The sequence below is a fragment of the Psammomys obesus genome, unplaced genomic scaffold, assembly GCF_907164565.1.
Source record: "Psammomys obesus unplaced genomic scaffold, mPsaObe1.curated_primary_1811, whole genome shotgun sequence".
NCBI classification, from domain to species: domain Eukaryota; kingdom Metazoa; phylum Chordata; class Mammalia; order Rodentia; family Muridae; genus Psammomys; species Psammomys obesus.
The window spans coordinates 3,925,404-3,950,468 of record NW_026586383.1 but is presented as its reverse complement, the minus strand read 5'-3'; the positions used below and the strand labels follow the sequence as shown (position 1 = coordinate 3,950,468).

The 25,065-nt window shown below is 51.1% G+C and overlaps 1 protein-coding gene across 1 annotated transcript; it reads left to right on the top strand.

Moving 5' to 3' along the window:
* The first annotated feature begins 1,302 nt into the window (after positions 1-1,302).
* On the top strand, positions 1,303-13,718 carry Crtap (cartilage associated protein). The gene is made up of 7 exons (XM_055601794.1): positions 1,303-1,843; positions 4,180-4,329; positions 5,548-5,719; positions 8,910-9,038; positions 9,971-10,116; positions 11,602-11,685; positions 13,256-13,718. The coding sequence occupies exons 1-7, from the start codon at positions 1,376-1,378 to the stop codon at positions 13,307-13,309; spliced, it is 1,203 nt and encodes a 400-aa protein (XP_055457769.1). The 5' UTR covers positions 1,303-1,375; the 3' UTR covers positions 13,310-13,718.
* Positions 13,719-25,065: the final 11,347 nt, after the last annotated feature.

Genomic DNA, 25,065 nt, shown 5'->3' with positions numbered 1-25,065 from the left:
TTAGTATTTGAGAAAAGGTGTGGCAAACTGTTGGTTGGTAGCATTTACCCAAGATTGTGACCGATGTAGTCAGATTTCTGATCCCTCCGATTCTAATCTAATAGCCATCTAATCTTAATCCCAAACAAAGGCCATCTATCTATCGAATAGCATAGTAAATATGGTATGGAGAAGGAATGAGGAATTTTTGTCATAATCAATCCTTTACAGGACTCTCGTAAAGGTTTTTTCCTGGCCCCACTGACTCAGAACCACACGCTCATCATGTGAGTGAAGGTTAAAGGATGAGCTGGAGGAGCCCATTGTTTCCCAACATGTGTCCCAGGATTGAACTCAGGTCATCAGGCTCGGTAACGAGTACCCTCGGCCACTAATCTGGAAGATTTAACTACATTTTTATTTTTGTTTGCTTTAGACAAGGTCTCATTATGTAGCCTGGGCTACACTGTGAGCCCTGGAACTGAGTCACACAGATGCTTCCTAAGTGCTGGGATCAAAGGTGTCAGTATACTTGTAAGTTTTCATGAAGGGGCATATGTAGGCGCTTTCCTACAACTTTGCTGTAAATTATTTCAGAAGTGTAAAGATTTAAAAAAAAAAAATCTTGTTTTCATCATTGCTCATGAATATCTCCAGCATGCTCCGTCCTAAGGCGCAATGCATCCTCGACTTGAGAAGTCATTTACAAAGAGCCACTGGCATTCTTACTAACTTTATCTATCTATTATCTATCTATCTGTCTGTCTGTCTGTCTATCTATCTATTAGAGACAAGGTTTCGCTGTGTAGTCTTGGCTGTCTGGACTCGCTTTGTAGACCAGGCTCGCCTCCAACTCACAGCGATCCACCTGCTGGGATCAACAGTGTGCGCAAAATCCTCTAAAACCTACGTCAACAGCATTGCTATTCCAATGTGATCTGTAAACACGCGGCCTCAGTTGTTTATGGCAGGTTTGATGGCGAATGTCTGTGACTCCTGCAGTGGAGAGGCTGGAGGACTGCCACAAATTTGAAGTCAATACAGTGAGTTTAAGGCTAGCCTGGGCTACAGCCAAGATCAGGTGGGGGAGGGAGAGAAAATGCACCCCAACCGGGATGTGCTGAACTAGAAAGTGGGAGAGCGAGGCCCATTCATAATCCTTCAAGTGATTATAAGCTTTCTTTCCTTTCAGAGATGGGGTCCCATGCACCCCAGACCGGCCTGGAATTCGTGGCAGACGAAGAGCTGAGCGCCTCCCCCAGGCACGCCCATCTCAGTCCCCGGGCGGGGAGGTCTGCCGGACGGGGCGGGCCAAGGCCGGCGTCCCCTCCTCCGCTCCTGGGCCTGCCGCGTCGCGCGTCCTCCGCTCGGGCCTCGAGCCGTCGGGCCACGCGCGATGGGGCCCCGCAGCCCCGCGGCCGCGTTGCTGGTGCTGCTGTGCGCCGGGGCCGCGCTGCCACCGGGGCGCGCGCAGTTCGAGCGCTACAGCTTCCGCAGCTTCCCGCGGGACGAGCTGATGCCGCTCGAGTCGGCCTACCGCCACGCGCTCGACCAGTACAGCGGCGAGCACTGGGCCGAGAGCGTGGGCTACCTGGAGGTGAGCCTGCGGCTGCACCGTCTGCTGCGCGACAGCGAGGCCTTCTGCCACCGCAACTGCAGCACGGCCGCGCCCGCCCCGGCCCCCGCCGGCCCCGCCAGCCACGCCGAGCTGCGCCTCTTCGGCGGCGTGCTGCGCCGCGCGCAGTGCCTCAAGCGCTGCAAGCAGGGCCTGCCCGCCTTCCGCCAGTCGCAGCCCAGCCGCGCCGTGCTGGCCGACTTTCAGCAGCGCGAGCCCTACAAGTTCCTGCAGTTCGCCTACTTCAAGGTAGGTGCGCTCGCCGCGCCCGAGCCCCGCCCTCCCGAGCGCGGAGCCCCGCCCCGCGGCCGCCTGCGCCCAAACCCCGCCCATCAGGCTCCTGGTCCCCCGACGGGGCCAACGCACTCTACCCCTTGCCCCCTACTCCCCCCCAACATCACCCTCCCTCAGGCACCCACTGACAGGCCCCCACACTGGGCCTCTAGCGCTATCCCCGCCAAGCCCAAGGACCAGCCCTGCCCCTCAACCTTTGGTATCATTCGTTTATCCTTCGAATTTTTTCTTTCGGTTATATTTTTATGTGTGTGCGCGCGCGGGCACGCGTGTGTGCTTGTATGTGGGTGTCTGCGTGTGTACACCATGCCATATGTGTGTGAATGCCTTGCAGGCCAGAAGAGGGCAGAAGATCCCCCGGAGCCGGAATTAGAGGCGCTAATGGAAAGGTCCTTGGGGCTTCAGGCAGAACAGGAAGTGCCCTCCTACGGCCCTAGTCCCTCTTCACCCAGGTTCTGCCACACAGCTCTGCCAAAGCTCTCCAAATCCTGCCCTTCCCCCTTCATCTTAAGCGTGAAAATTCTTTTTCCTTTTTTGAGACATGGTCGCATGCAACCTGGGCTGGCTTCAGACGTGATGCGCAGCTGCAGCTGAGGCCGAAGGTGAATTCCTCCTCCTCCTGCCTGCGTACCTCCTGTGTGCTCCACCCCTCCCAGCTCCTGTGAAAACTGTTGCAACCTGTGCTGAGATAGCAAACATGCCCCAGAATGGCCCCCAGCGGTGAACCCGGGACTGGAAAGAGGGCTTCGGAAACGTGGCCTCTCTTTGTGGGCAGAGTCCTCTCTGTTCAGGGAAGTGTGCACCGTGATTCATCGGGCTCATCTCTGCCCTGTCATCTGGAATTTAACACACATACTTCACTGCCTCTTCTTTATAGCTGCAATTGCTCGCTAAAAATAGCCACAAATTGCAGTTGCCTGCCCCCTAAGTCCTGGTTCTGGGAGGTTTGAATTCCCAGTTGCCAGACAGCAAGGTCATCAGCCTATTGGGCCTTCACAGGCCTGGGCAGAGTGAGAATTCTCAAAACTCCATTTCTAGTTTTTCTGGTTAAGACTTTTTTTTTTTCTTTCTTTCTTTTATTCATTGTTCAGTTTGTGTGTGAAGGTCAGAGGACAGCTTGTGGGAGTCTGCTTTCCCAGCATGTGGCTTCCAGGCATCAAACTTAGTCATCTGCCTTGGTGGCAAACGCCTCTACCCACTGAGCCATCTTGCTGGCCCTTGGACGCCTCTTCCTGATGCTCTTCCTAGAAGAAGCCTCAGGTCATTGGCTGCATTCACAGCCTTCCCTTCTCTCTAGCTGCCAGCCAGGCCTTCCCCTCAGTCCTGCCAACCACAGGCCACCTACTGTCATTCTCTAGCCTTGACACCTGGGAGCCTGGTCCCCTCTCCACCTACCCCTTCTCCACATGGAAACCACCACTGTCTCCAGATGACTTGCCTCAAATTTAGGGGCATTCTGGTACAGCTGGATGTCCCCCGTAACACATTATTCTCGAGAAGTTGACTTGTCTCGTATGTTCTGTCTCTGTCTCTCTTTCTCTTTAAACCTAAGCACCATCCTTCCCTCAGAGTGTCCCTCTGGGAAGGCTGAAGGAGGCCTTAGATGCTTGCGTGGTGGAGACCCTTCTCTCTGCCGGATTGTGCCAGGTTCTGTCACCGTGGGGGCCTCAGGTTGTTGGCGTGCGTCCTCACAGGAGGCTGGTGTGTCACCATGAGCCTGCCTGTGTTGGCTACTTTTCTAGGAACTGTGACAAAGCGCCCACCCGAGCTAGCTGGAGGAAGGAGGGCTTATTTTGGCTCACAGTTTGAGGGCACAGTCCATCTTGGAGGGGAAGTGAGGGCAGGAGCAGGAGGGCCCTGGTCACATTGTACCTAGTCAGGAGGCAGAGAGATAGAGGCTGCTGCTTAGCTCACATTCTCTGCTCACTTGCTGATTGATTGATTGATTGATTGATTGATTGCGTCTAGGGTTTTTGTGTGTGTATGTGTGTTTCTTGTTTTGTTGTGTTTTTTTGTTTGTTTCTTTGTGAGACAGAGAACTATGCAGCCCTGGCTGTCTGTCCTGGAACTTGCACTGTAGACTGGGCAGGCCTTGAGCTCAGAGATTTACCTGCCTCTGCCTCCCAAGTGTTGGGATTAAAGGCATTCACCTTCAAAGTCTGGCTTCTCTCTCTCTCTTTCTGTTTTCTTAAGACAGGGTTTCTCTGTGTAGCCTTGGCTGTCCTGGACTAGCTTGGTAGACCAGGCTAGCCTCACAGCGATCTGCTGCCTCTGCCTCCCACTGTACTTAGGCCAATGACCTCCCGAAGGCCATCGCTGCGGCTCACACCTATCTTCTGAAGCATCCTGACGATGAGATGATGAAGAGAAACATGGCGTATTACAAGAGCTTGCCTGGAGCCGAGGACCACATTAAAGACCTGGAAACCAAGTCGTACGAGGTACTCCCAGCTTCACCCTGCAGCTGTGCAAGAGGATTTGTTAAGGAAGCATGTCTCTGGGAACAACTAACATCTTTTTTTTAAACAATTACAACTTACTTACTTGGTGTCTGTGTGTGTGTGTGTGTGTGTGTGTGTGTGTGTCTGTGTGTCGGGGGACAGTTTGTAGTTCTGTTTTGACCCTGTGGGTCTGGGGGATTGAACTCGGGCTGTCAGGCTTGGTGGTGAGTACCTTCTTGAAGAAGGAAAATCGGCAAATTGTGCATGGTGGCTTTACAATAATTCAGTGATTTGTGGCAAGTTCCCTGACAGCTACAAGGAGCATGGCGAGGCCTTCTTTATCACCCAGCCTGACACATCCTCTCCTGCCCCTTTGCGGCCAGGCTGCCAGCCCGGTCCCTGACTCCGGGAATCAGCTTTCTTTCACTTTTTCCTTGATCTGAATTTGATTTGATTGTCAAATGCTTGTATATATTTAGTTGAACGAGAGAAGGAAAACAGTCCTTTGGGCCAGGGGTACAGCTCAGTGGTAGAGTGTGTGCGTGGATGCACAAGGCCCTGGGCCCAGTCCCCAGCACTGTGTAAAACTGGGTTGCTCAGTGGTGCACGCCCGGGAGTCCAGCACTCAGGAGATCAGGGGCGGGCTGCCAGCACAGCTCAGGGCGTAGAGGTAGTTGCTGCCAAGCCTGGGGATTGGCCTGAGTTTGACTCCCAGGACTCCCAGGGTGGTAAGAGGGAACTGAGTCCTGAGTTGTCATCTGACCTCTGCAAGTGTGCCCCACACAGTAAATAAAGAGAATGTAAAAATAATTTTTTTTAATGTGATGTTCTGCCTCCATGTACAACTGAATCAGTGCCACATCCCACACCTAGGAACAAAACAAAACCATGTTTATATCCACAATGACAGACAGATGTGAGCTCTTAACCGCAGAGCCATCTCTCCAGCCTGTAAAAATAAAATTTTCAAAAGGGGTCATCCTCAGCTACATGGGGAATTTGCAATCAGCCTGGGCTGCCGAGACTCTGTCTTTTTAAAATAAATGTACCTGTGTGAACATCGTAGGTAAATCTAGACCCACACGCAACCGTGCTCGGGTTGCGTCTAGGCAAGGGCCACTCGGGACTGAGAAGCATGGCTTGGTCAGGGTCACAGTTCTCCTATGGAGAACAGGCGTGTCTCCAGATGGAACGTCACCTCGTCGCCTTGCCTTGCAGAGCCTGTTTGTCCGTGCCGTGAGGGCCTACAATGGGGAGAACTGGAGGACATCCATTACGGACATGGAGCTGGCCCTTCCAGACTTCTTCAAGGCCTTTTACGAGTGCCTGGCTGCGTGCGAGGGCTCCAGGGAGATCAAGGACTTCAAGGACTTCTACCTGTCTGTAGCAGGTTGGTTGTGGGTGGAGCCGGTGCTCCAGGTGCCTTGACTGGCATCTGAGGAACGCTTTTATTTCAGATGGGAAAGGAATTTGCTTTCTCTTTTTGACAGGTTCTCACTGTATAGCCCAGGCTGGCCTGGTTGTGTAGACCAAGCAGGTCTCAAACTCACAGAAATCTTTCTGCCTCTGCCTCCTGAGTGCTGGGATTAAAGGTGTGCACCAGAACACCCAGTTTAGATTTGGTTTTGATTCTCGTAGAGTTCTTAGAAGTGGGGTTTGTGCTTTTTTTTTTTTTTTTTCTCCCATTGGTATCTGAAGGGAGTATTTCCTCAATCTTGCTTTCTGTCCCCAATATTTTTTCTTCTGCTTGATCTAGTCTATTGGTGATGACTTCATTGTGTTTCTACTTCATTCACTTTTTTATTTCTAGCATTTCTGCCATCTCTCTTTCCTTGTGAATTTATCATCTATGCTGCTGCCTTTCTTCCTAAATTACTTTCTTCCCTCCCTCCCTCCCTTCCTTCCTTCCTTCCTTCCTTCCTTCCTTCCTTCCTTCCTTCCTTCCTTCTTCCCTTCTTCCCTCCCTCCCTCCCTCCCTCCCTCCCTCCCTCCCTTCCTTCCTTCCTTCCTTCCTTCCTTCCTTCTTTCCTTCTTCCCTTCTTCCCTCTCTCCCTCCCTCCCCCTCCCTTCCTTCCTTCCTTCCTGTAGCCCTGACTGTCCTGACTCCCCCTGTAGACCAGGCTGGCCTTGAACTCAGAGATCATCTGCCTCTGCCTCCAAGCACTGGGATGAAAGGTGTGCACCACCACTACCCAGCTTGCCAACTCTCTTATCAACATCCTGAGCTGATCTCCTTGCCCCATTCACCCACTTGTCTCTTGAGTCACTGATCATTTCTAGATGTCTGAATTCTTTGTTCAGTGTTGTAACCATTCCGTTAGCTTTGGACTGGGCAGTTGAGGGCTGGTCAGTTGGAGGCTTCAGGCCAGCCTTGCTTTCCCGTTCTTTGTGTTCTGCCCTCTCTAGTTGCACTTGGGGCTCTTCTCAGAGGGCATCCTGCACCCGAGGACTCATTCTCCATTGCTACACACACAGGAGAAATTCAAGTGCCTGTTTCATTGCGCCTGTTCCAGACCTTTTCTCAAAAGTTTGTCAAACAAAATTCTACAATGCTTTCCCATTTATTTATTATTTATCTGTGTGTGTGTGTGCCTATCTGTCATGACACATATGTGGAGGTCAGAGAAGGCTTTGTGGGACTCGTTTTTTTTTCCCCCCCTGCCTTGTTGGCCTGGGCATCAAACTCAGGTGGCCAGGTCCGGCTGCAGGGGCCTTTACCAGTGTTGAGCTAGTTCGCTGGCTTTAATGTCTGACTTGTTTGTTTGTCTCTTTGTGCGTGTACATGCTTGCACACATGTCCCATCGTGTGCATGTAGAGGTCAGAGGACAATTCATGGAACCAGTCCTGTCCTTGCCACGTGGGTCCCAGGGATCACACTCAGAGTGCCAGGCTTTCGGCAAGTGCGCCCTTATCCAGTGAACCGTCTTGCTAACCCGAAAGCACGGTTTTAAAAGAAGGCTCCCCGCTGCCATCTGCGTCTCTGGAGGCTGCCACCTCCAGCAGCTTCCATGCCCTAACACCATTGGTGCCACCCCCAGCACTTTAAGACATGTAAGCCACTTTGTAAGTATTTCTCATTTGGCCTGGGCACAGGGCCACTCACTTTCAATCCCAGCAGTAGGGAGGCAGAGGCAGGAGGATCCTTGTGACTTCCAGGACAACCAGAGCTACGTGTGAGAGCTTTTATCAAGAAACAACAAAAACAGACTAGATTTCCTTATTTGGTTTCTGACAGTTACAGAGTGTCCATTTTGGGCTGAATCAACTAGAAGTGGCTTCAGGGTGTCACATCTAGACATGTGTGATATCTGTGATTTTCTTGTAGAAGGTGCTGTTATTTTGTTTTATTTTTTGTTATAATGCTGGGGATTGAACCTAGGGTCCCATAAAATATTTAATCCCTACGCCCCTTCCCCAGCCCAGTGCTGTTAATTTTTAAGCATTTAGTTAAAGTATTTAACTTCAACTGCTTGGGGACAGGGCTGATAGGTCTCCTGACTAGTTATATGTTAACAGCAAGACGCTAGGGACTTCATGCCCCCCCCCCCACGCTTCTTAGTCTCAGCTTCACCCCTTGAGAATTCTTGCTGCTGTCCTTGTTTTCTCTAAAAGTTACTCCTACATAAGTTATTTCCCCCACGTTTTGTATGCGTGTTTTCGATGGAAGAGGCATCATGTGTTACATTCTCTCCTGGGTTTGGTTTTGCATATCCAAATTCATCCATAGGACTTACCTACCTTGCACAAGGCCATGGGTTCAGTGTCCAGCTCTGCGTTATCTGCATTAGCAGGTAGTCCTTGCCTGTTTTCCTAGCACTTGGGAATCACAAGGTAGAGCCAGGAAGATCAGGAGATCAAGGTCATCCTCGGGTACCTAGGGGTTTGAAGCCTGCCTGGGCTACATGAGACCCTGTCCGATTTTTTCTTCCTACCAACCCGATAACTAATTTGTTGTGTTATTGTCATTGTGGTGCCGGAGATCAAACCCAGGGCCACATGTATGTCAGACAGGCCATCTGCCATTGAGCTCAGCTCCCAACCTCCTGTTTAAACTGTTGGAAAAGCGATGCTGTTACGCTGCAGGAGAGGTATAGCATCTCGACCCTGCAAGATTGCTCTTCATATCGATTTATATTAACGTTCTTTGGCCATTAAAACCTTTTAAATTATATTTTTATTCTGTGTATGCATGAGGGAGGAAAGCTGTGCCATTCTCTCATGTGGTCAGAGGACAGCTTGTGGCTGTCCGTCTTCTCCGCCCACTGTGTGGGTCCTGAGGATTGAACTTAGGTCGGCAGGCTTTTTTTACATGCTGGGCCGCCTTAACAGCCCCTGTGGCCATTTTTTTGATAGATGTTTGCCATTTTCTTAAGCCAGTTTGAATATTAAAGACGGTAAGATGGTAGCCCATTTATTTGTTTGTTTGTTTGTTTTTGTTTTTTCCGGATAGGGTTTCTCTGTGTGGTCCTGGCTGGAACTCACTTTGTAGACAGGCTGGCCTTGAACTCACAGAGATCCTCCGCCTGCGAGATTTTCTCCCAGAGAGAGACTGTTCTGAGAATTCATCTCTGCTTTTCAGATCATTATATAGAAGTTCTGGAGTGCAAGGTTCAGTGTGAGGAGACCCTCACTCCGGTCATAGGAGGCTTTCCTGTGGAGAAGTTTGTGGCCACCATGTACCACTATTTGCAGTTTGCTTACTACAAGTGTAAGTAGCCCTGTGCAGGACGTTGGATGAGGTCCCAGAACTTCCCTGCTTTCCTACAATGGCTGAGAAGGCCCACCAGGGCCACATACATGCTGTGCACGAAGAGGCCTCGGGGCCTCTTGATTCAAACAGAGACCCTGAGCTACACTGCTGAGCTTGAAACTGGGTTTTGCCTGCTGCTCCCTGGGAGATTTTTGCTTTCCCAGGATGTAGATAAATAGTGTAAGTAAAACCTAGCACCTTCACAGGAGCCACAGGAAGAATTTTAAAGTTGCCATTCTAGAAAACAGCCACTAGGTGGCAGAATTGAATAACCTTCCGCTGGGTCATCCCTGCCAACGGGCGTTTTGTTACATAATACAAGTGTCTGCTTTTAGAAGCAGCTGTGGACGGTACCGGACTAAATGCCTTGGGGCTTGTGTCTCTTTTTTTTTCTTTGCCTGCCTCCCCTGCCTCCCAAGACAAATGCAGAATCCCTGTGTTGATGGTGATGTCTGTGTGCGTGTGGGGGTGCAGTTCTAAAAAGGGAGGCTGGAGCAGGGGACCCCTGACCCCAGAAGATGGCAGGACAAGGTAACCTTTGACACTTCTAATCCTGAGGCCCGCCATGATTTATCTTGTTGGTTTCTGTCGTGTGGAGTCCTCATTTGTGTTACGTTATTTATTGGGACCTGCCACCTCCTCTGACCGCCTCTGATTGTCTGAAGCCAGCTGATTCATCGCAGCCGGAGGGTGGTCCTGGCTTGGGGTGGTCCGTGGCTTCTGCCATCCTTTAGGCTGCCATGGGACCTAGACCGTGCCTTGGCCACTTTCTAGAGGAGGGGCTGGAGGAAAAGCCTTAGGCATGGGCTTTTCCTGAAGGGAGGTCAAGCTCCTAGCTTCCCGGGGTGGCTGGCTTGCTCATCTGCCTGGCCTCTTCCCTCTGGTTCCAGTGAATGATCTCAAGAACGCAGCCCCCTGTGCCGTCAGCTACCTGCTCTTCGACCAGAACGACAAGGTCATGCAGCAGAACCTGGTCTACTATCAGTACCACAGGGACAAGTGGGGCCTGTCAGATGAGCATTTTCAGCCCAGGCCGGTGAGTGTCCCGCCCGGCTCCTCCTCCCTGGGCCCTCCTCTCTCCCCGCCTTCCGGAGGTTGCTTCGCCCTTCAGAGAGAGTCAATTCTGGCACGGAGGAGCGCCACTGTTTCTGGTTCCTGTTGGTTCCTCTTGCCCCTGTTGAATCAGGCCCTGACTCTATGGCCCCTGCTGACCCTGAAGTCACTGTGTAGACCAGGCTGGCCTTGAACTCAAAGCTACCCGGCTTTGCTCTGCCTCCTGAATGCTGGGACCATAGGCGTATGCCATCACAACCTGCTTAGTTTTTTTTCTTATGTTTTTGCCTATTTACTCTGTGTGTGTGTGTTTTGTGTGTGTGTTCCTGTACCTGCACATACAATAGCATGCACGTGGGGGTCAGAGGACAACTTGTGAGAGTCAGTTCTCTCCTTCTCTGTGGGTACCAGAGATTGAACTCAAGTGGTCCGGCTTGGTGGCAAGCACCTTTAGCCACTAAGCCATCCCCCCCCCCCCCCCCACACACAGCCTTTTAATTCCTTCATCGAATGATTGTATTACTTATGCACACAGCCAGCATTTATTTTTACAAAAATAGGGTTGTGTTTCACATGCTGTTTTTGTAACTTACTTTGTGTCCCCTCTGCGTTTCATGGCATGAGAAGCCAGGCACTCTCACACTGTAGGCAGGTGCTCCACCTGAGTGACCTCCAGCCCCTGAGAGATGGGGCTTTGCGATCCAGGCTGATCTTAAGTTTGTCATCCTCCTGCCTCTGACTCCCAAGCCATAGACTTTTATGAATGAAACAGCACTTAATTCCTTTGACAGATAAATGCGCGAGGCTTTGTGCCTATTGTCAGGAGTTAATTATGTGTGACTTTCAAAAACTTTCCCTACTGTTGGACACAGTGGCCTATGGCTGTCATTCTGGCCCTGTGGAAGCAGACCCAAGAGGATGATCATGAAGCTTGAGGCTAGTCTGGGCTACAAAGCAACACCCTGTCCCAATAAAACAGAAACCCAGTTTTTTTTTTTTGTGTGTGTGTGTGTTAGGATAGACCCCAGGACGCATGCGGCTGGTCAAGTGCTCCTCCACCAAGCCACACTCCCAGTGGAGTTTTGTTTTGCTTGAGACAGGGTCTCATGTAGCCCAGGCTGGCCTTGAACTTGCTATGAAGGATGACCTTGAGCTTCTCCTGCCTCTGCCTTCCAAAGTCCAGGAGACCCCGCCACGCTTGGCTTAATGTTGTGTTTGGGAAGAGTCCCTGTGCTTGTGATAGCAACGGAGCCATAGCCCAGAATCCCTCCTTCTCCTTTAAGAACCGCATGTCTGCGATTCACCCTCGTATCTGCACAGCTGAGTGGCTGCGGGGTACGCCACAGTTGGGCAACCTTTCCCACTGTGCACTTGTAAACGCCTCCATCCCTTGAATGAAATGGGATATACCGTGCCAACCTGCTGCCGGCTCGGTCTGCCCACCCGACTATTCTCTCTGTGTGAACAGGAAGCTGTTCAGTTCTTCAACGTGACCACGCTCCAGAAAGAACTGTACGACTTCGCTCGGGAACACCTAATGGATGACGATGAGGTAAGCCTTCGTGCTCGGCACACATCTGCCCGAGAGAAAGCGTGACTCATGTCTCTGCTCCAGTCACTTGGAGGCTGGCTCCTCCCTCAAATAAGAAACAGACGGGGCCCTTGAGGAGACAGCTGCTGCTGTGGAGGGTTTAATGAAAGCCAGGGCTCCAGTGTGGAAAAAGCAGCTTTCTAGGAAGCCCAGGCTGGACCGATACTTCTCCTGTAGGGTGGGGTGAGGGGATGTGTTTGGAGCTCTGCCCTCTGAAGACACTTAGGAATCCCACCCCATTTTCCTACCAGGTTATTATAATTTTATGGGCACAAATTATGTCCTTGCTTCCAGCAGCTCCTCCTTTTCTGGATCCACTTTCCTGACTAGATCTCCCTTACCCAACCCCCCCCCTTTTTTTTTGTTTGTGTGTTGGGGTGTTTTGGTCTTTTGAGACAATGTCTCATGTAGCTCAGGCTGCCCTCCAGCCTGTAACGTAGCTGAGGATGACCTTGAACTTCTGATCCTCCCCCTGGGCTGTCTCAAGCGCTGGCATTAGGGAAATGCTCCACCACAGCCAGTTTAGTCGGATACTGGGTATCAGCTTAGGGCTTGGCATGTGCTGGACATGAGCTCTACCTTCAGTGCGGTAGGTATTTCCGGACCTCCTTTCTTGACTCGTCGTGACCGGGAGCGGAATGGTCATTTTGTGGAGGGGCAGCCAGGCCACGGGGAAGCCATCAGTAGACAGACACTCCTTGTCACTTATTTAGAGAGATGAGTTTGTAAGGAAGCTGGGGACTCGCTGTGTGTGGAGCCAGAAGGGATGTGGGAGCTTGGTCACAGCCTGGGGAGCCCGGAGGGTGGGAAGTCCCAAGAGCTGCCCAGGCAGACCCAGAGGCGCGAAGCCACCCCCTCCCCACCCCCCTCTTCCTCCCACTCTTCCTACCACCGGGTGCTGGAAGAAGCGCCTCTGAGTAAGACTAGGTCAGGGAGGTTTCAGCATGCCGATTTGCATGGCGTGTCACCGCCACTGAGGGAGAAAGCGGCAGCCTCTGAGGAAATAGCAGTGACGGCAAAAAGCCCTGGGTTCGGTCCCCAAGGCTGCCAGATAAGCCAGATAAACGAATAAGTAAGTGCTGGTCAGGCCTGCGCCCTGGGTTGGGTCTCACTGAAGAGGGTCCCAGGGACGCTGTTAGAGCTGGTCCCTAGCACACTGACATACCTACCTAGCTGTAGTGGTCAGGGTAGAAAGTACCAGGGGAATGTGTTTCTGAGGCAGCACTGAGGGATCAGGAGGAGACGAGGAGACGGAGGGATGCCCAGACCAGGGAACCATGTGAAGCCTTCAGGAAGGTGGCTAAGCCACCTACGTGGCACAGGGCGTCTGTGGGGTGGCGGCTTGCTTGACGCTGAGGTCCCATGGGGTAGAAGATGAGGCTTCATTCCTACGGAGAGAGAAATCAGGTCATCTGGGCGCCAGGCCAGCCGGGGAGTGTGCTTCAGCCTGAGCAGACAGTGGTGGCCTCTGAGACTCTGATGGCTTTCCCGTCCTGTGGCCTGCCTAACTGAGGTGTCTGCTGCCTTCCAGGGAGAGGTTGTGGAGTACGTGGATGACCTGTTGGAGATAGAGGAGTCTGGCTAGTCCATCGCAACGAGAAAGCCTTCTCTTCGTGTGCCTCCTGCAAGGGCCTGGGTTCTTGATACCTCAAAGCCTCCCCTTCCTAAAGAGAAAGGGAAGCCGCCGTCTCTCCACTACACGGGACCAGGGGCAAGCCTGCCTCCCCTGTGCTCACACCCGTCTACCTGCCTTCCCACCTGCTTCTCTGTATTCACACTTGTCTCCATGGTGGCATGTCTTCCCATCGCGCTTCCTTGTGTTCACACCTGCCTTCCCGTCACCCCATCTGTCCTCCCTGAGACCCCATGTGTCTCCCTCATGTTCAAAAAGACAGTCTTCTGTGGCCTGTTATTCTTATTTTAATCCCCAAAGGAAATCAGTATTATTTCTTAAGAAAGGAAAACACTAAAAGATAATAAATATATTTGAAGAACTCCTTGGGGCTCTCTGCCCTTCCAGTCTCTTGTCTCCTTTAGTCGACAAGAGGACTTTAGTGACTTTAGTGACGGAAGACAAAGGCCGGTCTGGCCTCAGCATGGTCGTACCTTGGCTTAACCTGAGCCACTCCCCGCACCACTGAGAAACAATTGGATGCGCAGAGCTCCTATACCTGTCAGCTGTGAGAGGTAACAGTCTCACCGGAGGAGGATACCCAGCTATAGGTCTCAGCGCTAGAAGCGGATGCAGGCCGGGGCAGGGGCCTAAGTGTTGCTGAGTTCCTGTTCCACATTAGCAATCGGCTGGCAGTGGAGGTCCGGAGCAGAATAAGCAAAGGAAAAGAAATACCTGCTTGTGTTAGTTCCTGGTCTGGTAGCTGTGACAATGTCTGACAGCTTAAGGAAGGGCTTAGCTGGGCTCCCAGCTGAGGGTGGATGGAAGTCAGGGTGGCAGGGACTTGACAGCTGGTCCTGTCAGGGCTGTAGTTAGGAAGTAGAGGAATGCTCAGCTCATTTTCTCCTTTCGATGCTCATTAGGGTGGGCTTTCCCGCCTCAGATAAGGTAATCTAGGATCTCTCGCTCTCTCTGGCCCAGAAGCTTGGGTCTTGGGGGATTCTGGGCCCTGTCAAATTGACCACTGCACTGCCCTCACAGCTTAGAATCTGCAGGAAGAGAGGCGCTTGTGGTTTATAGGTGTAGGCTAGGTGTAGGCTGCTGACTGGAGAAAAACAGCAGGGAAGAGCAGGAGTTGGAATGAGTGTGAAGTGAGATCAGGCTGACTGAGAAGGTGACCCTGACCTTGGGGCATCGGGTCTCAGGGTGTAGCTTTCCAGATCCAAGAAGGAACTGGGGCAGAGTGCCCGTAAGGGAGGGCACGGCAGTTGCTGTGGTTTGGGTTGCTGCAGAGAGGCAGGGCCTGGGGTGGCCTGGCAGGCGAGTGGACTGGACACGATGGCCCGGGTCCTGACAGTCAGGCCTCCGGCTTGTGCTGAAGGGTGAGGGCACAGCAGGCTACACAGAGGAGTGACTGCTGGCTTCACAGTGCTGGGAGCTCAGCTGCCGCAGGGCAGATTTTAGATAGAATTTGAAAGCACAACTCTGGGAGTTGACTATAGGTGTGTGTGTGTGTGTGTTGTGTGTATGTGTGTGTGTGATGTGAGGGCTCAAGGAATTGGACCTGAACTTTGGGAAGGATGACACTCTGCCATCGGTGAAATGCTGAGATTCTAATATTGACAACTCAACAGGATTTCGAATGGACTAGGGGACAAGCCTCCAGTTATGCCTGTGAGGCAGTTTCTGTGGGTAAACTGAGGTAGAAAGACCCATGCCGACCCCACAGCCGTTCTCCTCGGCCGGGGTCCTGGCCTGAAGAGGAGAAAGTGCGCTGGGCACCAGCGTTCGTCTCCCCGCTTCCTGAGATGGCTGAAGTGACCAGCGGCCTCCTCCCACTCCTGCCGCCGTGGCGACCTTGTCCCACAGTGGGATGTGTCTCCCGAACCGTAAGCTGGAACAAACCGGTCCTCTTCTAACTTGCTTCCTGTCAGGTGTTTGGTCAAATGGCACCAGTGGGCGGGGGAGAGATCTGTCGCAGAGCTGGTGGCCTGAGGTCGGTCTGAGGAGTTCAAGCTGCACATAAAATTGGAATCTTCAGAGGGCAGAGCCTGAGGCAGGGTTCCGGGCACACATGGTTTTTCTTCTTGGTCTGTGTGGACTTGGGTGCGCACACAAGCACGTGAAGGTCAAAGGGCAACCTTGGGTGCAGTCCTCAATGGCCACTTTGTTCACTGCTACGTCATCCAGGCTTGCTGGGCCAGGGTTGTTCTGCCTCTGCCACCTTTCTCACTGTAGGAGTGTCAGGCTTACAGACGGGACTGTAGGGTTTTTTTTTGGGGGGGGGGTGTTGAGACAGGGTTTCTCTGTATAGCCTTGACTGTCCTGGACTCACTCTGTAGACCAGGTTGGTCTCGAACTCACAAAGATCCACCTGCCGCTGCCTCCCGTAGTGCCAAGATTAAAGGTGTGCGCCACCACCGATCAGCCGGTGACTTTGGTTTTGAACTCAGCTCCTCATGTTAGGAGGCAAATGCTTTACCCACTGCCTGCTAGCCCCACTGATGGTTTCTTATGGGGGACCCTCAAGGACCTCTGGGACTGCCTTTCTCAGGCACTTGCTGACCACCTTGAAGAGCTAGTGACTCCTGCAGAGGACCGCTCTCCTGAAGAGAAGCCGCAGGCTTGCCGTAGCCAGCATGCCTGGGGTTTCGTGGTCCTGTGAGAGATTGGGAGATCCACTGGTGAGCGATCTCTTGACCAGCAGGTCAAGCCATCAGGTGACACAGAGATGTGTGTAATGACAGGTGGCCATGGGGAGCCAAGGACAGAACGCAGGGCTCTCTAAGAAATGAGAAAAGCCCAGGGGAGCTAGGCCTGGGCCAGAGAAGGCCAGGAGGATGTGGGGTCCGGGAACTTGAGCCTTCTTTATTCTAAGTTGTAGCTATTTGTCTAGTTGGGACCTTGTAGGAGTAGAAGCAGGCACAGCATTTGCGAGATGACGTCCCATTGCTGACTGAGCACACACAAAAAGGTCTTGGTATCACGGTGATCGGGTGGGGCAGGAGACCCACCTGTGGGTGGCCAGAGTAGCTCAGGTGCTTGCCTTAGAAGCGTGGAGACCTGACTCTCAGCCCCAAGAGCCCATCTTAAAACAGCAGCAGCAGCTGGCAAGATAGCTGCCAGCGGCTGCCGCTAAGCCTGACGACCTGACCACACACACACACACACACACACACACACACACACAGACACACACACGTTTTTCCAGGCTTCTCTTTTATGCCCCAGGGCACCTTTTCTTGGAAACTCGAGAACATCCAGTCTCTGCTGCACTACCAAGGGTATAGCGTCAGGTGTCCTCACCCCGTCCCCTTGCCTTCTTTCACCTGTGCATTGGTCCCCACAGTGGGCTGTCATCCAGGGTACATAACCCAGCCCAGTCTCCTGCCCCTTCCCTCTTAGGCTCAGTTACCCCATGGCGGCGGTGTTTGTACCCCAAGGGGACTATCTGGGAAAGAGGTAGGTGTCCCTCTGCGATACAGGTGACCCCAGCATCCTTGCAATTCAGTACCCTCTTCCCAGTGAGCAGTGACTCCCGGGTAGGGCAGAGGGGTCCTAGTTGGTGTTAGCTGCCAGCCTGACGCAGACAGCATCACCTGGGAAGGAGTTGCCAGGGAGCAATCATCTTGATTGAGTTGGGCTGTGAAGAATTGCCTTTTGTTTGGTTGGTTGGTTGGGTTTTTTTTAGGGTTTATTTGTATGTCTGTGTGCAGTGTGCTATCTAGTACCTGAGGAGGCCAGAAGGTCCCCTGGAACTGGAGTTACGGACAGTTGTGAGCCACCACATGGGTGACTGGGACCTGAACTTGGGTCTCAGGACCAGCAGCCAGTGCTCTTGGCTGCTGAGCCATCTCTCCTGTCCTGAAGGATTGTCTTGATTATTTTAATTGGTGTAGAGGGGCCCAATCCACTCTGGGTGGAGCCGTTTCCCCGGGCTGGATAAGAAAGCTTGAGCTGGAGGTTGAGCCAGGAAGCTGCATTCCTCAGTGAGTCCTGCCTTCAGGGTTCCTACCCTGACTTCCGTCAAGGACGGGCCATAACCTGTAAGTTGGAATAAACTTTTCTTCCTGTTAAGTTTTGCTTGATGCAAGTGTTTTATTGCAGCAAGGGAAAGGAAACTGGAGCACCACAGAAGGGTGGGGTCTCCTTCCTGGCCTTGCTGTCCTTCTCTGGTCGGCGGGGGTGGGGGTCCTGGAACTCAGCCTCCAGACAGAGAGGTGGGGCATGATTCCGAGGTTTTCCAGAATGTTAAAGCATGAGGTCGCTGGTGGCAATGGAAGCCCGAGTGTTCCAAAGCCTTTGGTGATACCAAAGTGTTGAAGCTCTTGGTTAAGCTGCTATGCCGAGCAGGGCAAAGGTGTGGGCCAAAGCCCAAGCCTAGTAGGCTTGCAGCCAAGAGACAGGCCTTGTGAGGCCCAGGCCCAGTGGGCTGGAGGGCACGCCCCCTGAGTTAGGGCCAGGTAGAGGATAAATGACAAATCTCACACAGTCTTGAAGTGAGAAAGCACTTACCTTTATTTTTGTGAAATCAAGAGCAATATGAACAGGGGGTGGAGGGAGGGATTTTGAGGGTAAATGTGTTTGATTCACTGGGGTCAGGGATACCTAATGGTCCTATCAGAAGAAGGAAAATACAGTACTTAATTATCCTATGTGGGGGGTTGGGGAAAGGATCTCCTAGTACAATTGAAGGTCATTGCTGGATGAAGATCCTTTTCAGGGTGGGTCATTTCTAAGAATTCCTAGATGCTTGCTAGAGCAGTTTCCTTATCTGGGAAGGGCCTTATCTGGGAAGGGCCTGGCCTTCCCTGAGGGCTATGTGACACTCCTTACAAGACCTGGTATCACCCAGAACGGAGGAGACTGTTAGCACCCTGCTGACCCAGCACGGATAAATGGCTATCCAGAGACTCCTGAATTTAACCTTATTCGGCAGAGCCCCACACCTTATTCCACCAGAGAAGCTTTGTTCAGAGAACTGGGGATTAGAGTCTCGAGGCAGGAAGGAGATGTTGCAGGGCACAGGCTAGAGGCTGCCTCCGGAGGACCTGGTGGTTGCCGAATTTGCCTTGAGGCTATAGCCTTCTTACCAGCCCTGTGATAGAGGTGACAATCTGTGGGTGCTTGCACACCTTTGTGGCCCTAAAAGCAGCCACCTGGTCCTCATCCGCAACCTTTACAGGTAGGTTTCTCATCCTCCTTGCGGAGACAATATATGGTTGAGGCTGGCAATGCTGTGACTTGAATTGCTAACTTTGGCTTGTTTATTTGAGGCCTGGTATCACCGTGTAACTTCGGGCTGGCTTGGAACTTGCTGCGCAGCTCTGGCTGGTCTGGAAAGTTACAGTCTTCTCGCCTCAGCGTTCTGAATGTGGGGGATGGCAGGCAGGTGCAACCAGATTCAGTGAAGTTATTTTATTTCAAAGGAAACCAAATCTTCTCTCTTAAAATAAATAAATAAAATGAACCTGTTCCTTCTTACCCTCCCTGCCATTGCTCAGTGGCTTCAGCTAACGCCTTCCTCCTGCCTCTGATTTTTGGAAGCGCCTAGACAGTCTCTGCACTCCATGGGGTCAGCATCAGCTTGCTGTCTCCTTTGGGGGAAAAAAAAAGTTTTCCTGCAAGGCATGCAATGTAAGTTTATGGGGGTTTCCATGTCTCCTCTGAGATGCCCTGTTTATCCTCTGCCCACCAGCTTGGAGCAATGACTATCCCGAGTGACCCCCATCCCAGTGGGACATCTGTCCAAGTCTAGGGACTCCAGCAGTCCGAGTGCTATCACTTGCAGTCAACGTGTAATCTGATGCTGTTTTTTAAGATGTAGAGCCTGGCTTTATAGCCCAGGCTAGTCTCGAACTCAAGACAACCCTCCTCTTCCAGCCCCGCCAAGTGCTGGGGTGACGGGCATAAGTCCCATAACCAGTCTTAGACTTGACTTCCAGAGAGGAGAAGTGTCGTGAAGAGTGAGTGCACACACAGGTATGTGAGGATGACCAGCAGCCTACCAGAGCCAAACTTCTTGTTGAGACAGGGTCTCACTACACAACCCTACCTAGCCTGGAACTTATCATATAGACCAGGCTGGCCCCAAAGTCACCTGTCTGTGCCTCCTGAGTGTTGGGATTAAAGGTGGGAGCCAACATGCTCCTCCTCCTCCTCTTTCTTCTTTATGTATCCCAGGCTAACCTCGGAAAGCTTAGGTAGCTTGAACTCCTGATCCTCCTGACTGTCCTCCCAAGTGCTGAGCCATCATCCTTGGAATAAAAGGACCTTTGGGGTGTTAAGGCAGGTGGGGTATTGTGGAGCCACAGTGAGGGGGATTGAAGGTACGGCCCTGTGCATGGTTGAGCAAACACTCAACCAGTGAGCTATGTCCCAGGGCAGACCACTAAGTTCAGTACCCGAGTACCTTCCTGAGTTAAAGGCACTCTGATGGCCACTAGCTGGGTTCCACTCACCTTCGGGGTCCAGGAGTGCTGCTGGGAACGTTACCCACAAAGGCTGCCTTAGGAAGGAAACTGTTGCTCTTAGGAACCCTTATTAAGGGAATTTTAAGCACAAAAATTTTATTGAACCCAACCCAGTGGCAAACAGAAAAAGATCTGTTAGGTTGTCAGTGGGCAAAGGTTTATTATAGCCACTGGGGGAATAAACAGTGGCTGCTTTCTGCCAACTTTTATGGAAATAACTTTTTTTTTTTTTTTTTTTTTTAAGTTTTAAATGTGAGCTGCAAACCAAAGCTACTTCGGTTAAAAAAAAAAAAAGATTCAATACTTAAACTGTGGGGAGAAGATGGCTGGGTGCCAGAGAAAACATTCTCCTTTAATAGTGTTTGAACACGGATGGCAACGCAGTCTGTAGAGAGGCTGTGAGAAGGGGCCACAGCTAATCGTTCATCGCAGCTGTCTGAGCTCTTGATCATCTGCCATCCCCCCAAACAGCGACCTCTTTTTTTCTGGTGACTCCAGACTTGAATGACCTAGTGTGGAGAATAGAAACTGTGTGTGAGGGACTGGGGGCGGGGAACGGTAAGGGAGCCTCAGTCAAAAGGTTTATGCATTGCCCTTCCTGACTGCAGCCAGGGGCAGCACTGGACCCCATGTCTGTCTTTGTAGCACTGCTCCTGCAGGAACAGACGGGGGGGGGGGGGGCAGCTCAGGTTTGCACTGGCTGACCCACTCAGACCCCAGCCAGGGCAGCAACGTTGTTCGAGTGCTTCTGAAAAATCCCTCTGTCTTAGCTCCTCAGCCCATCCACCACAGTTTCCTGGCTTGGGTTCTTTGTAGCTTTGGTTCGGTACCTTTTTGGAGTACGCAAAATATCAGTGCCTCAGTTTACAAGTTGTGGTGGGTCATGCCTGCAAACAGGAGCCTGAGCAAAGGAGGATCAGGAGTTCAAAACCAGCATGGTGAGTTCTAGGCCAGCCTGGGCTAGATAGCAGGGCTGTATCTTGGAGACAAAAAACAACAGAGGGAGGGTTGGGGAGAGGGTTCAGTTGGCACAGTGCTTGCCAAGCAAGCACAAGGACCTGAGATCAGTTGCCAGCAGTGTGTGCGTGGCAGCCAACAGCTGTCGCGGTGTGCAGTTCTAATCCCAGTTCTGGGGAGGTAGGTAGAAACAGGAACTCCTGCGGGATTTGTTGGCCAGCCTGCCTGCACAGGTCCCAGCGAAAGACCCTGCGTCAAAAAACACAGTGCTTGACCGTTGACCTATCTCTGCACACACAAAGGAAAGGGATTAGTGAATATGGCTAGTGAATGCAGAAGAGTTTCATTGCTGACAAAGCTGGTGAGCAACTGCCCAAACTGTTATTTCTGGCCCTTGCCTACCCCTTGAGTTAGGTGGTTTGTTCAGTCTCTGTCTTGGAGGAAATTAGAATTTGGAAAATAGTTGGGGAAAGAAGCTTTTTTTTTTTTTTTTTTTTTTTTTTTTTTAAGCTACTTTATTTTTTATTTTGGTTATTTCCTACTGTTTCTCCTCCATCCCCTGGGCTTAGGACCAGGCACACCCAGTCATTCCAGGACACTACTGCAATGAACTCTGTTCTCTTAAGACCATGAGATTTCTGACATTCACCTTCCAAGCAGAATCCTCCCAGCAGGACCCCTGGCTCTCCCAGAGGTCAACTTGGCTTCTCCCAGAGGTCAAGTTGGACTGGCCAGCACTGGGGGAGGCAGAAGAAGCCCCTTCCTCTCTCTGGGAAAACTTCCAAAGGGTCCCAAAAGGAAAAATAATTGCAGTCTATTTCAAACAAGGACCCAGAGCATTTTGGATGTGAGTTCCAATGGCAATCGCTTCATGCATATCACTAAAAGATGGGGAGGGGACAGAAATAAAAAGGAGTGAGCAGAAGGAATAAGGAATTAGCCAATCCTCAAATAAGGGACCTTTGGCATGGTGGTACATGGCCATAATTGGAGCACACTGGAAGGCCAAAGCAGGAAGGTTGCAGTTTGAATTAGCCTTGGGTTAGGTGGCTAGACCTTACTTATCTCAAAACCAAACAAACCAAAAACCCAACTAAAACAAACAAACCTACAAACAAACAAACAACAATAAGGAAGGCTCCCAGGAATTCTAAGCTCTTCCCTGGTCTGTGCGGAGCATCTGCTTGTGTTTTAGTTATTCATCTGTGTGGTCGGTGTCATCCTAGCAGCCTTAGGATGAGTCAGAATTGGAAATGGTAATACTTTTTTAAATGGGTTGTTGAATTCAGTTTGCAAATATTTTGCTGATAATTTATTGTTATCATCATATTACTGGTCTCACAGAGAGAGTTTGGCAGTGTTCCTTCAGTTTCTATGTCATGCAACAGTTTAAGGAACATTTATTTAGTCTCTCTCTCTCTCTCTCTCCAGGTTTTCTCTGTGTAGCTTTGGCTGTCCTGAAACTTGCTCTGTAGACCAGGCTGACTCTGAGTTCACAGAGATCCCCCTGCCTCTGCCTCCTGAGTGCTGGGATTAAAGGTGTGCGCCACCACACCTGGCCATCTTAGTCTCTTTTTAAAAAGCTGATAGAATTCAGTGGTGAATCTGTCTGGTCCTGGGTTTTCTTTACCGGGAGACATTTTCTTACCCCTTTGCCCTTCTTGCTCAATATAGACATGTATTGTTCATATCATTTCTATTGAACTTTGGTTGGCCATGTACGTTCAGGACAGGAACTCAAACAGGGCAGGAGCCTGGAGGCAGTTGATACAAAGGCTAGAGCAGAATACTGCTTCCTGTCTTGCTACCATGGCGTGCTCGGCCTGCTTTCTTACAGAACCCAGGACCTTCTGCCCAGGGATGGCACCATCCACAGTAGAGTGGTCCTGCCCTCTCAGTCTCTAATTAAGAAAATGCTGTACGGGCTTGCCTACAGCCCAATTATAGAGACACTTTCTCAATTGGAGCTCTCTCCTCTATGATGACCCTAGCTTGTATTAATTTGACATAAAACTAGCCAGCACACACATACATCATTAAAAAAAAAGTTTTATCAGGTCAAAGACAGTCAGATAGCCGTGTATGTCTGTCGTCCTAGCCGTTCAGGATACGTGGTTCCTCAAAGTGTCCCATGACAATCCCCGTGTCTGGCTGACTTTACTGTGGCCTTCCCCTTTCCACCTCTTACCTTTATTAATGTGGATTCCTCTCTCCTCTGACTGCTTTTGCTTAGGATTTGCGGAACTCCTTTATGTTTGGAAATAACCAACTCTTTGGCTCTTTGTATTGCTCCTTCGGTCTCAGTCTCGCTGGCTTCTGCCCTGATCTTTATTATGTTCAGCTACTGATTTAGAGTTGGTCTCATTCATGAAAAAATATTGAGGTGCGTTCACTAAGTTATTTATTTGGGACTTCTTTGATTTTTGAAAGAAAATATTCTTTTGCTTTTATTTATGTGTGTGTGTGTGTGTGGGTGTGTGTGTGTGTGTGGGTGTGTGGAGTTACAGGTGATTGTGAGCTGTCCTGGATACTGGGAACTGTACCTATGTCCTCTGAAAGAGCAGCTAATGCTCTTAACCACTAAGCTCTTTCTCTAGCCCTGATAAAAGAGGTTGTTTGTTTGTTTTTTTTAAATGGTTTATTTACTTTATGGGTGTGTGTACCGCATGCAGGTATGTCTGTGAGCCATGTACTGTCTGTTGCTCATGGAGGTCAGAAGACGGCATCCCATTCCTTGGAAGGGAGTTACAGAGAGCTGTGAGCCGCCATTCGGTGCTGGGAATCGAACCTGACTCTTCAAGAACAAGTGTCCTTAACCACTGTCCACTGTTTCTCCAGCCCCAGCCCTGATTTTTTAAACGGAAGCATTCCTAGTTGTAAACTTTCTTCTTTGCTGTAACGAAAACTCGAGTTTTCACTATCGTTTCCACTTTCTTTTGCTATTGTTTTCTAGTTTTATTCCCCTATGATCTGACAAGTTGTAAGAAATGGTTACTGTTATTACAGTTCTTGTATTTGTTTGGATTTGCTTTGTGTCCTGGGAGTGTTTGAGTGTCAAAGTCCTCTACATCTGGATCCCTGAAGCATGCGGGCAGGTGCTCCCCAGAGGAGGTGTGCATGGATAACAGGAGGCATGGAGCAAGGGTATGTTCTCAGTTTGACAAGGGGTGGCTGGATCTCATGGGAGTCCTGGCACACAAGACAGCATCCAATTCAGGCGGGGAGGTGAGCCTGTTTGATCGCCATGGCGACTGGTCCAGCAGGGGGGAAGGTAAGTCTCTCTCTGCCTGAGTGTGCACGAGGTACTTGTTTCTAGCAGTTGCCGCTCAGAGTGGATGAAGATATATTCACCTGTGGCTTGAGGGTCACAGAGTCCAAGGGGATATTTCTAAAGGAGATGACGCTGGTGCTAACGGCCTCTGTTTGTACATATCATCCCAGCCAGTTGCTAACGTGGTCACTGACTTCCCCGCCAGCTCCCTACCAGCCTTCGCTTTTTCTCTCAGCCCACACCTTTGCCGACCTCCGTCCAACCCTCTTCAATTATTCCTCTGAGAGTCTAACTGCTGAGAGGAGGGGTCACTGGTTGTGGTCTCTCGCACCACGTACACTCATCACCACTGAGGGTCCAGCTGTTGAGAGGAGGGTCACTGTGGTCTCTCTGTCCTTGCCACGCACACTCATCACCAGGCACCTCGCTCAGTGCAGGTTCTAGCTCAGCAGATCTAGAGAAGGCCCGTATTTTACACTTCTAGCATGTTCTCCAAGTTCCTCCATGCTTGGCATGAGGGAGGTGAAGGGAGGAGAGAAGAAAGGCAGGGAAAGAGCTCTGCACCCATCTCCCAAATCCTGCAGCAGGAAGTGACGTGGCTGAGGTCAGGGCTAGAGAGAACCATGGTATATACAGCAAGCTCTGAGGCGTTGCTTTTAAGATCACTATTGAATGCTTAAAAAAGAAATTATCGTGGAGGGGCAGGGAGGGGGCTCAGTGGGTGAGGCGCTAAGTGTGAGCGTGAGACCTGGGCTTCATCCCCGGAAGCCACATTAGTCCCAGTGCTCCTACTGAGAGATGTGCGTCAGTCAGAGACAGGCGAGCTAGCCTGGGGCATGCAGGGAAGAACAACAGGACGCTCCGCCTCAAACAGTGTGGAAGGCGAGGATCAACACCAAGATGGCCCTCTGATCCACACACACACAGCTGGACAGGTGGACATGCACACACACACACACACACCATAGTCACACATAAAAATTTTTTTCAATGGTACAAATTAAATACATTTATCGAGTGTTTGGGGG

Bases quoted from the DNA above. Each gene is read 5' to 3' on its own strand.
- Crtap (XM_055601794.1), top strand. From the start codon at position 1,376: ATGGGGCCCCGCAGCCCCGCGGCCGCGTTGCTGGTGCTGCTGTGCGCC. The intron at 5,720-8,909 runs GTTGGTTGTGGG...TCTGCTTTTCAG, and splicing joins CTTCTACCTGTCTGTAGCAG to ATCATTATATAGAAGTTCTG. The intron at 11,686-13,255 runs GTAAGCCTTCGT...GCTGCCTTCCAG, and splicing joins ACCTAATGGATGACGATGAG to GGAGAGGTTGTGGAGTACGT.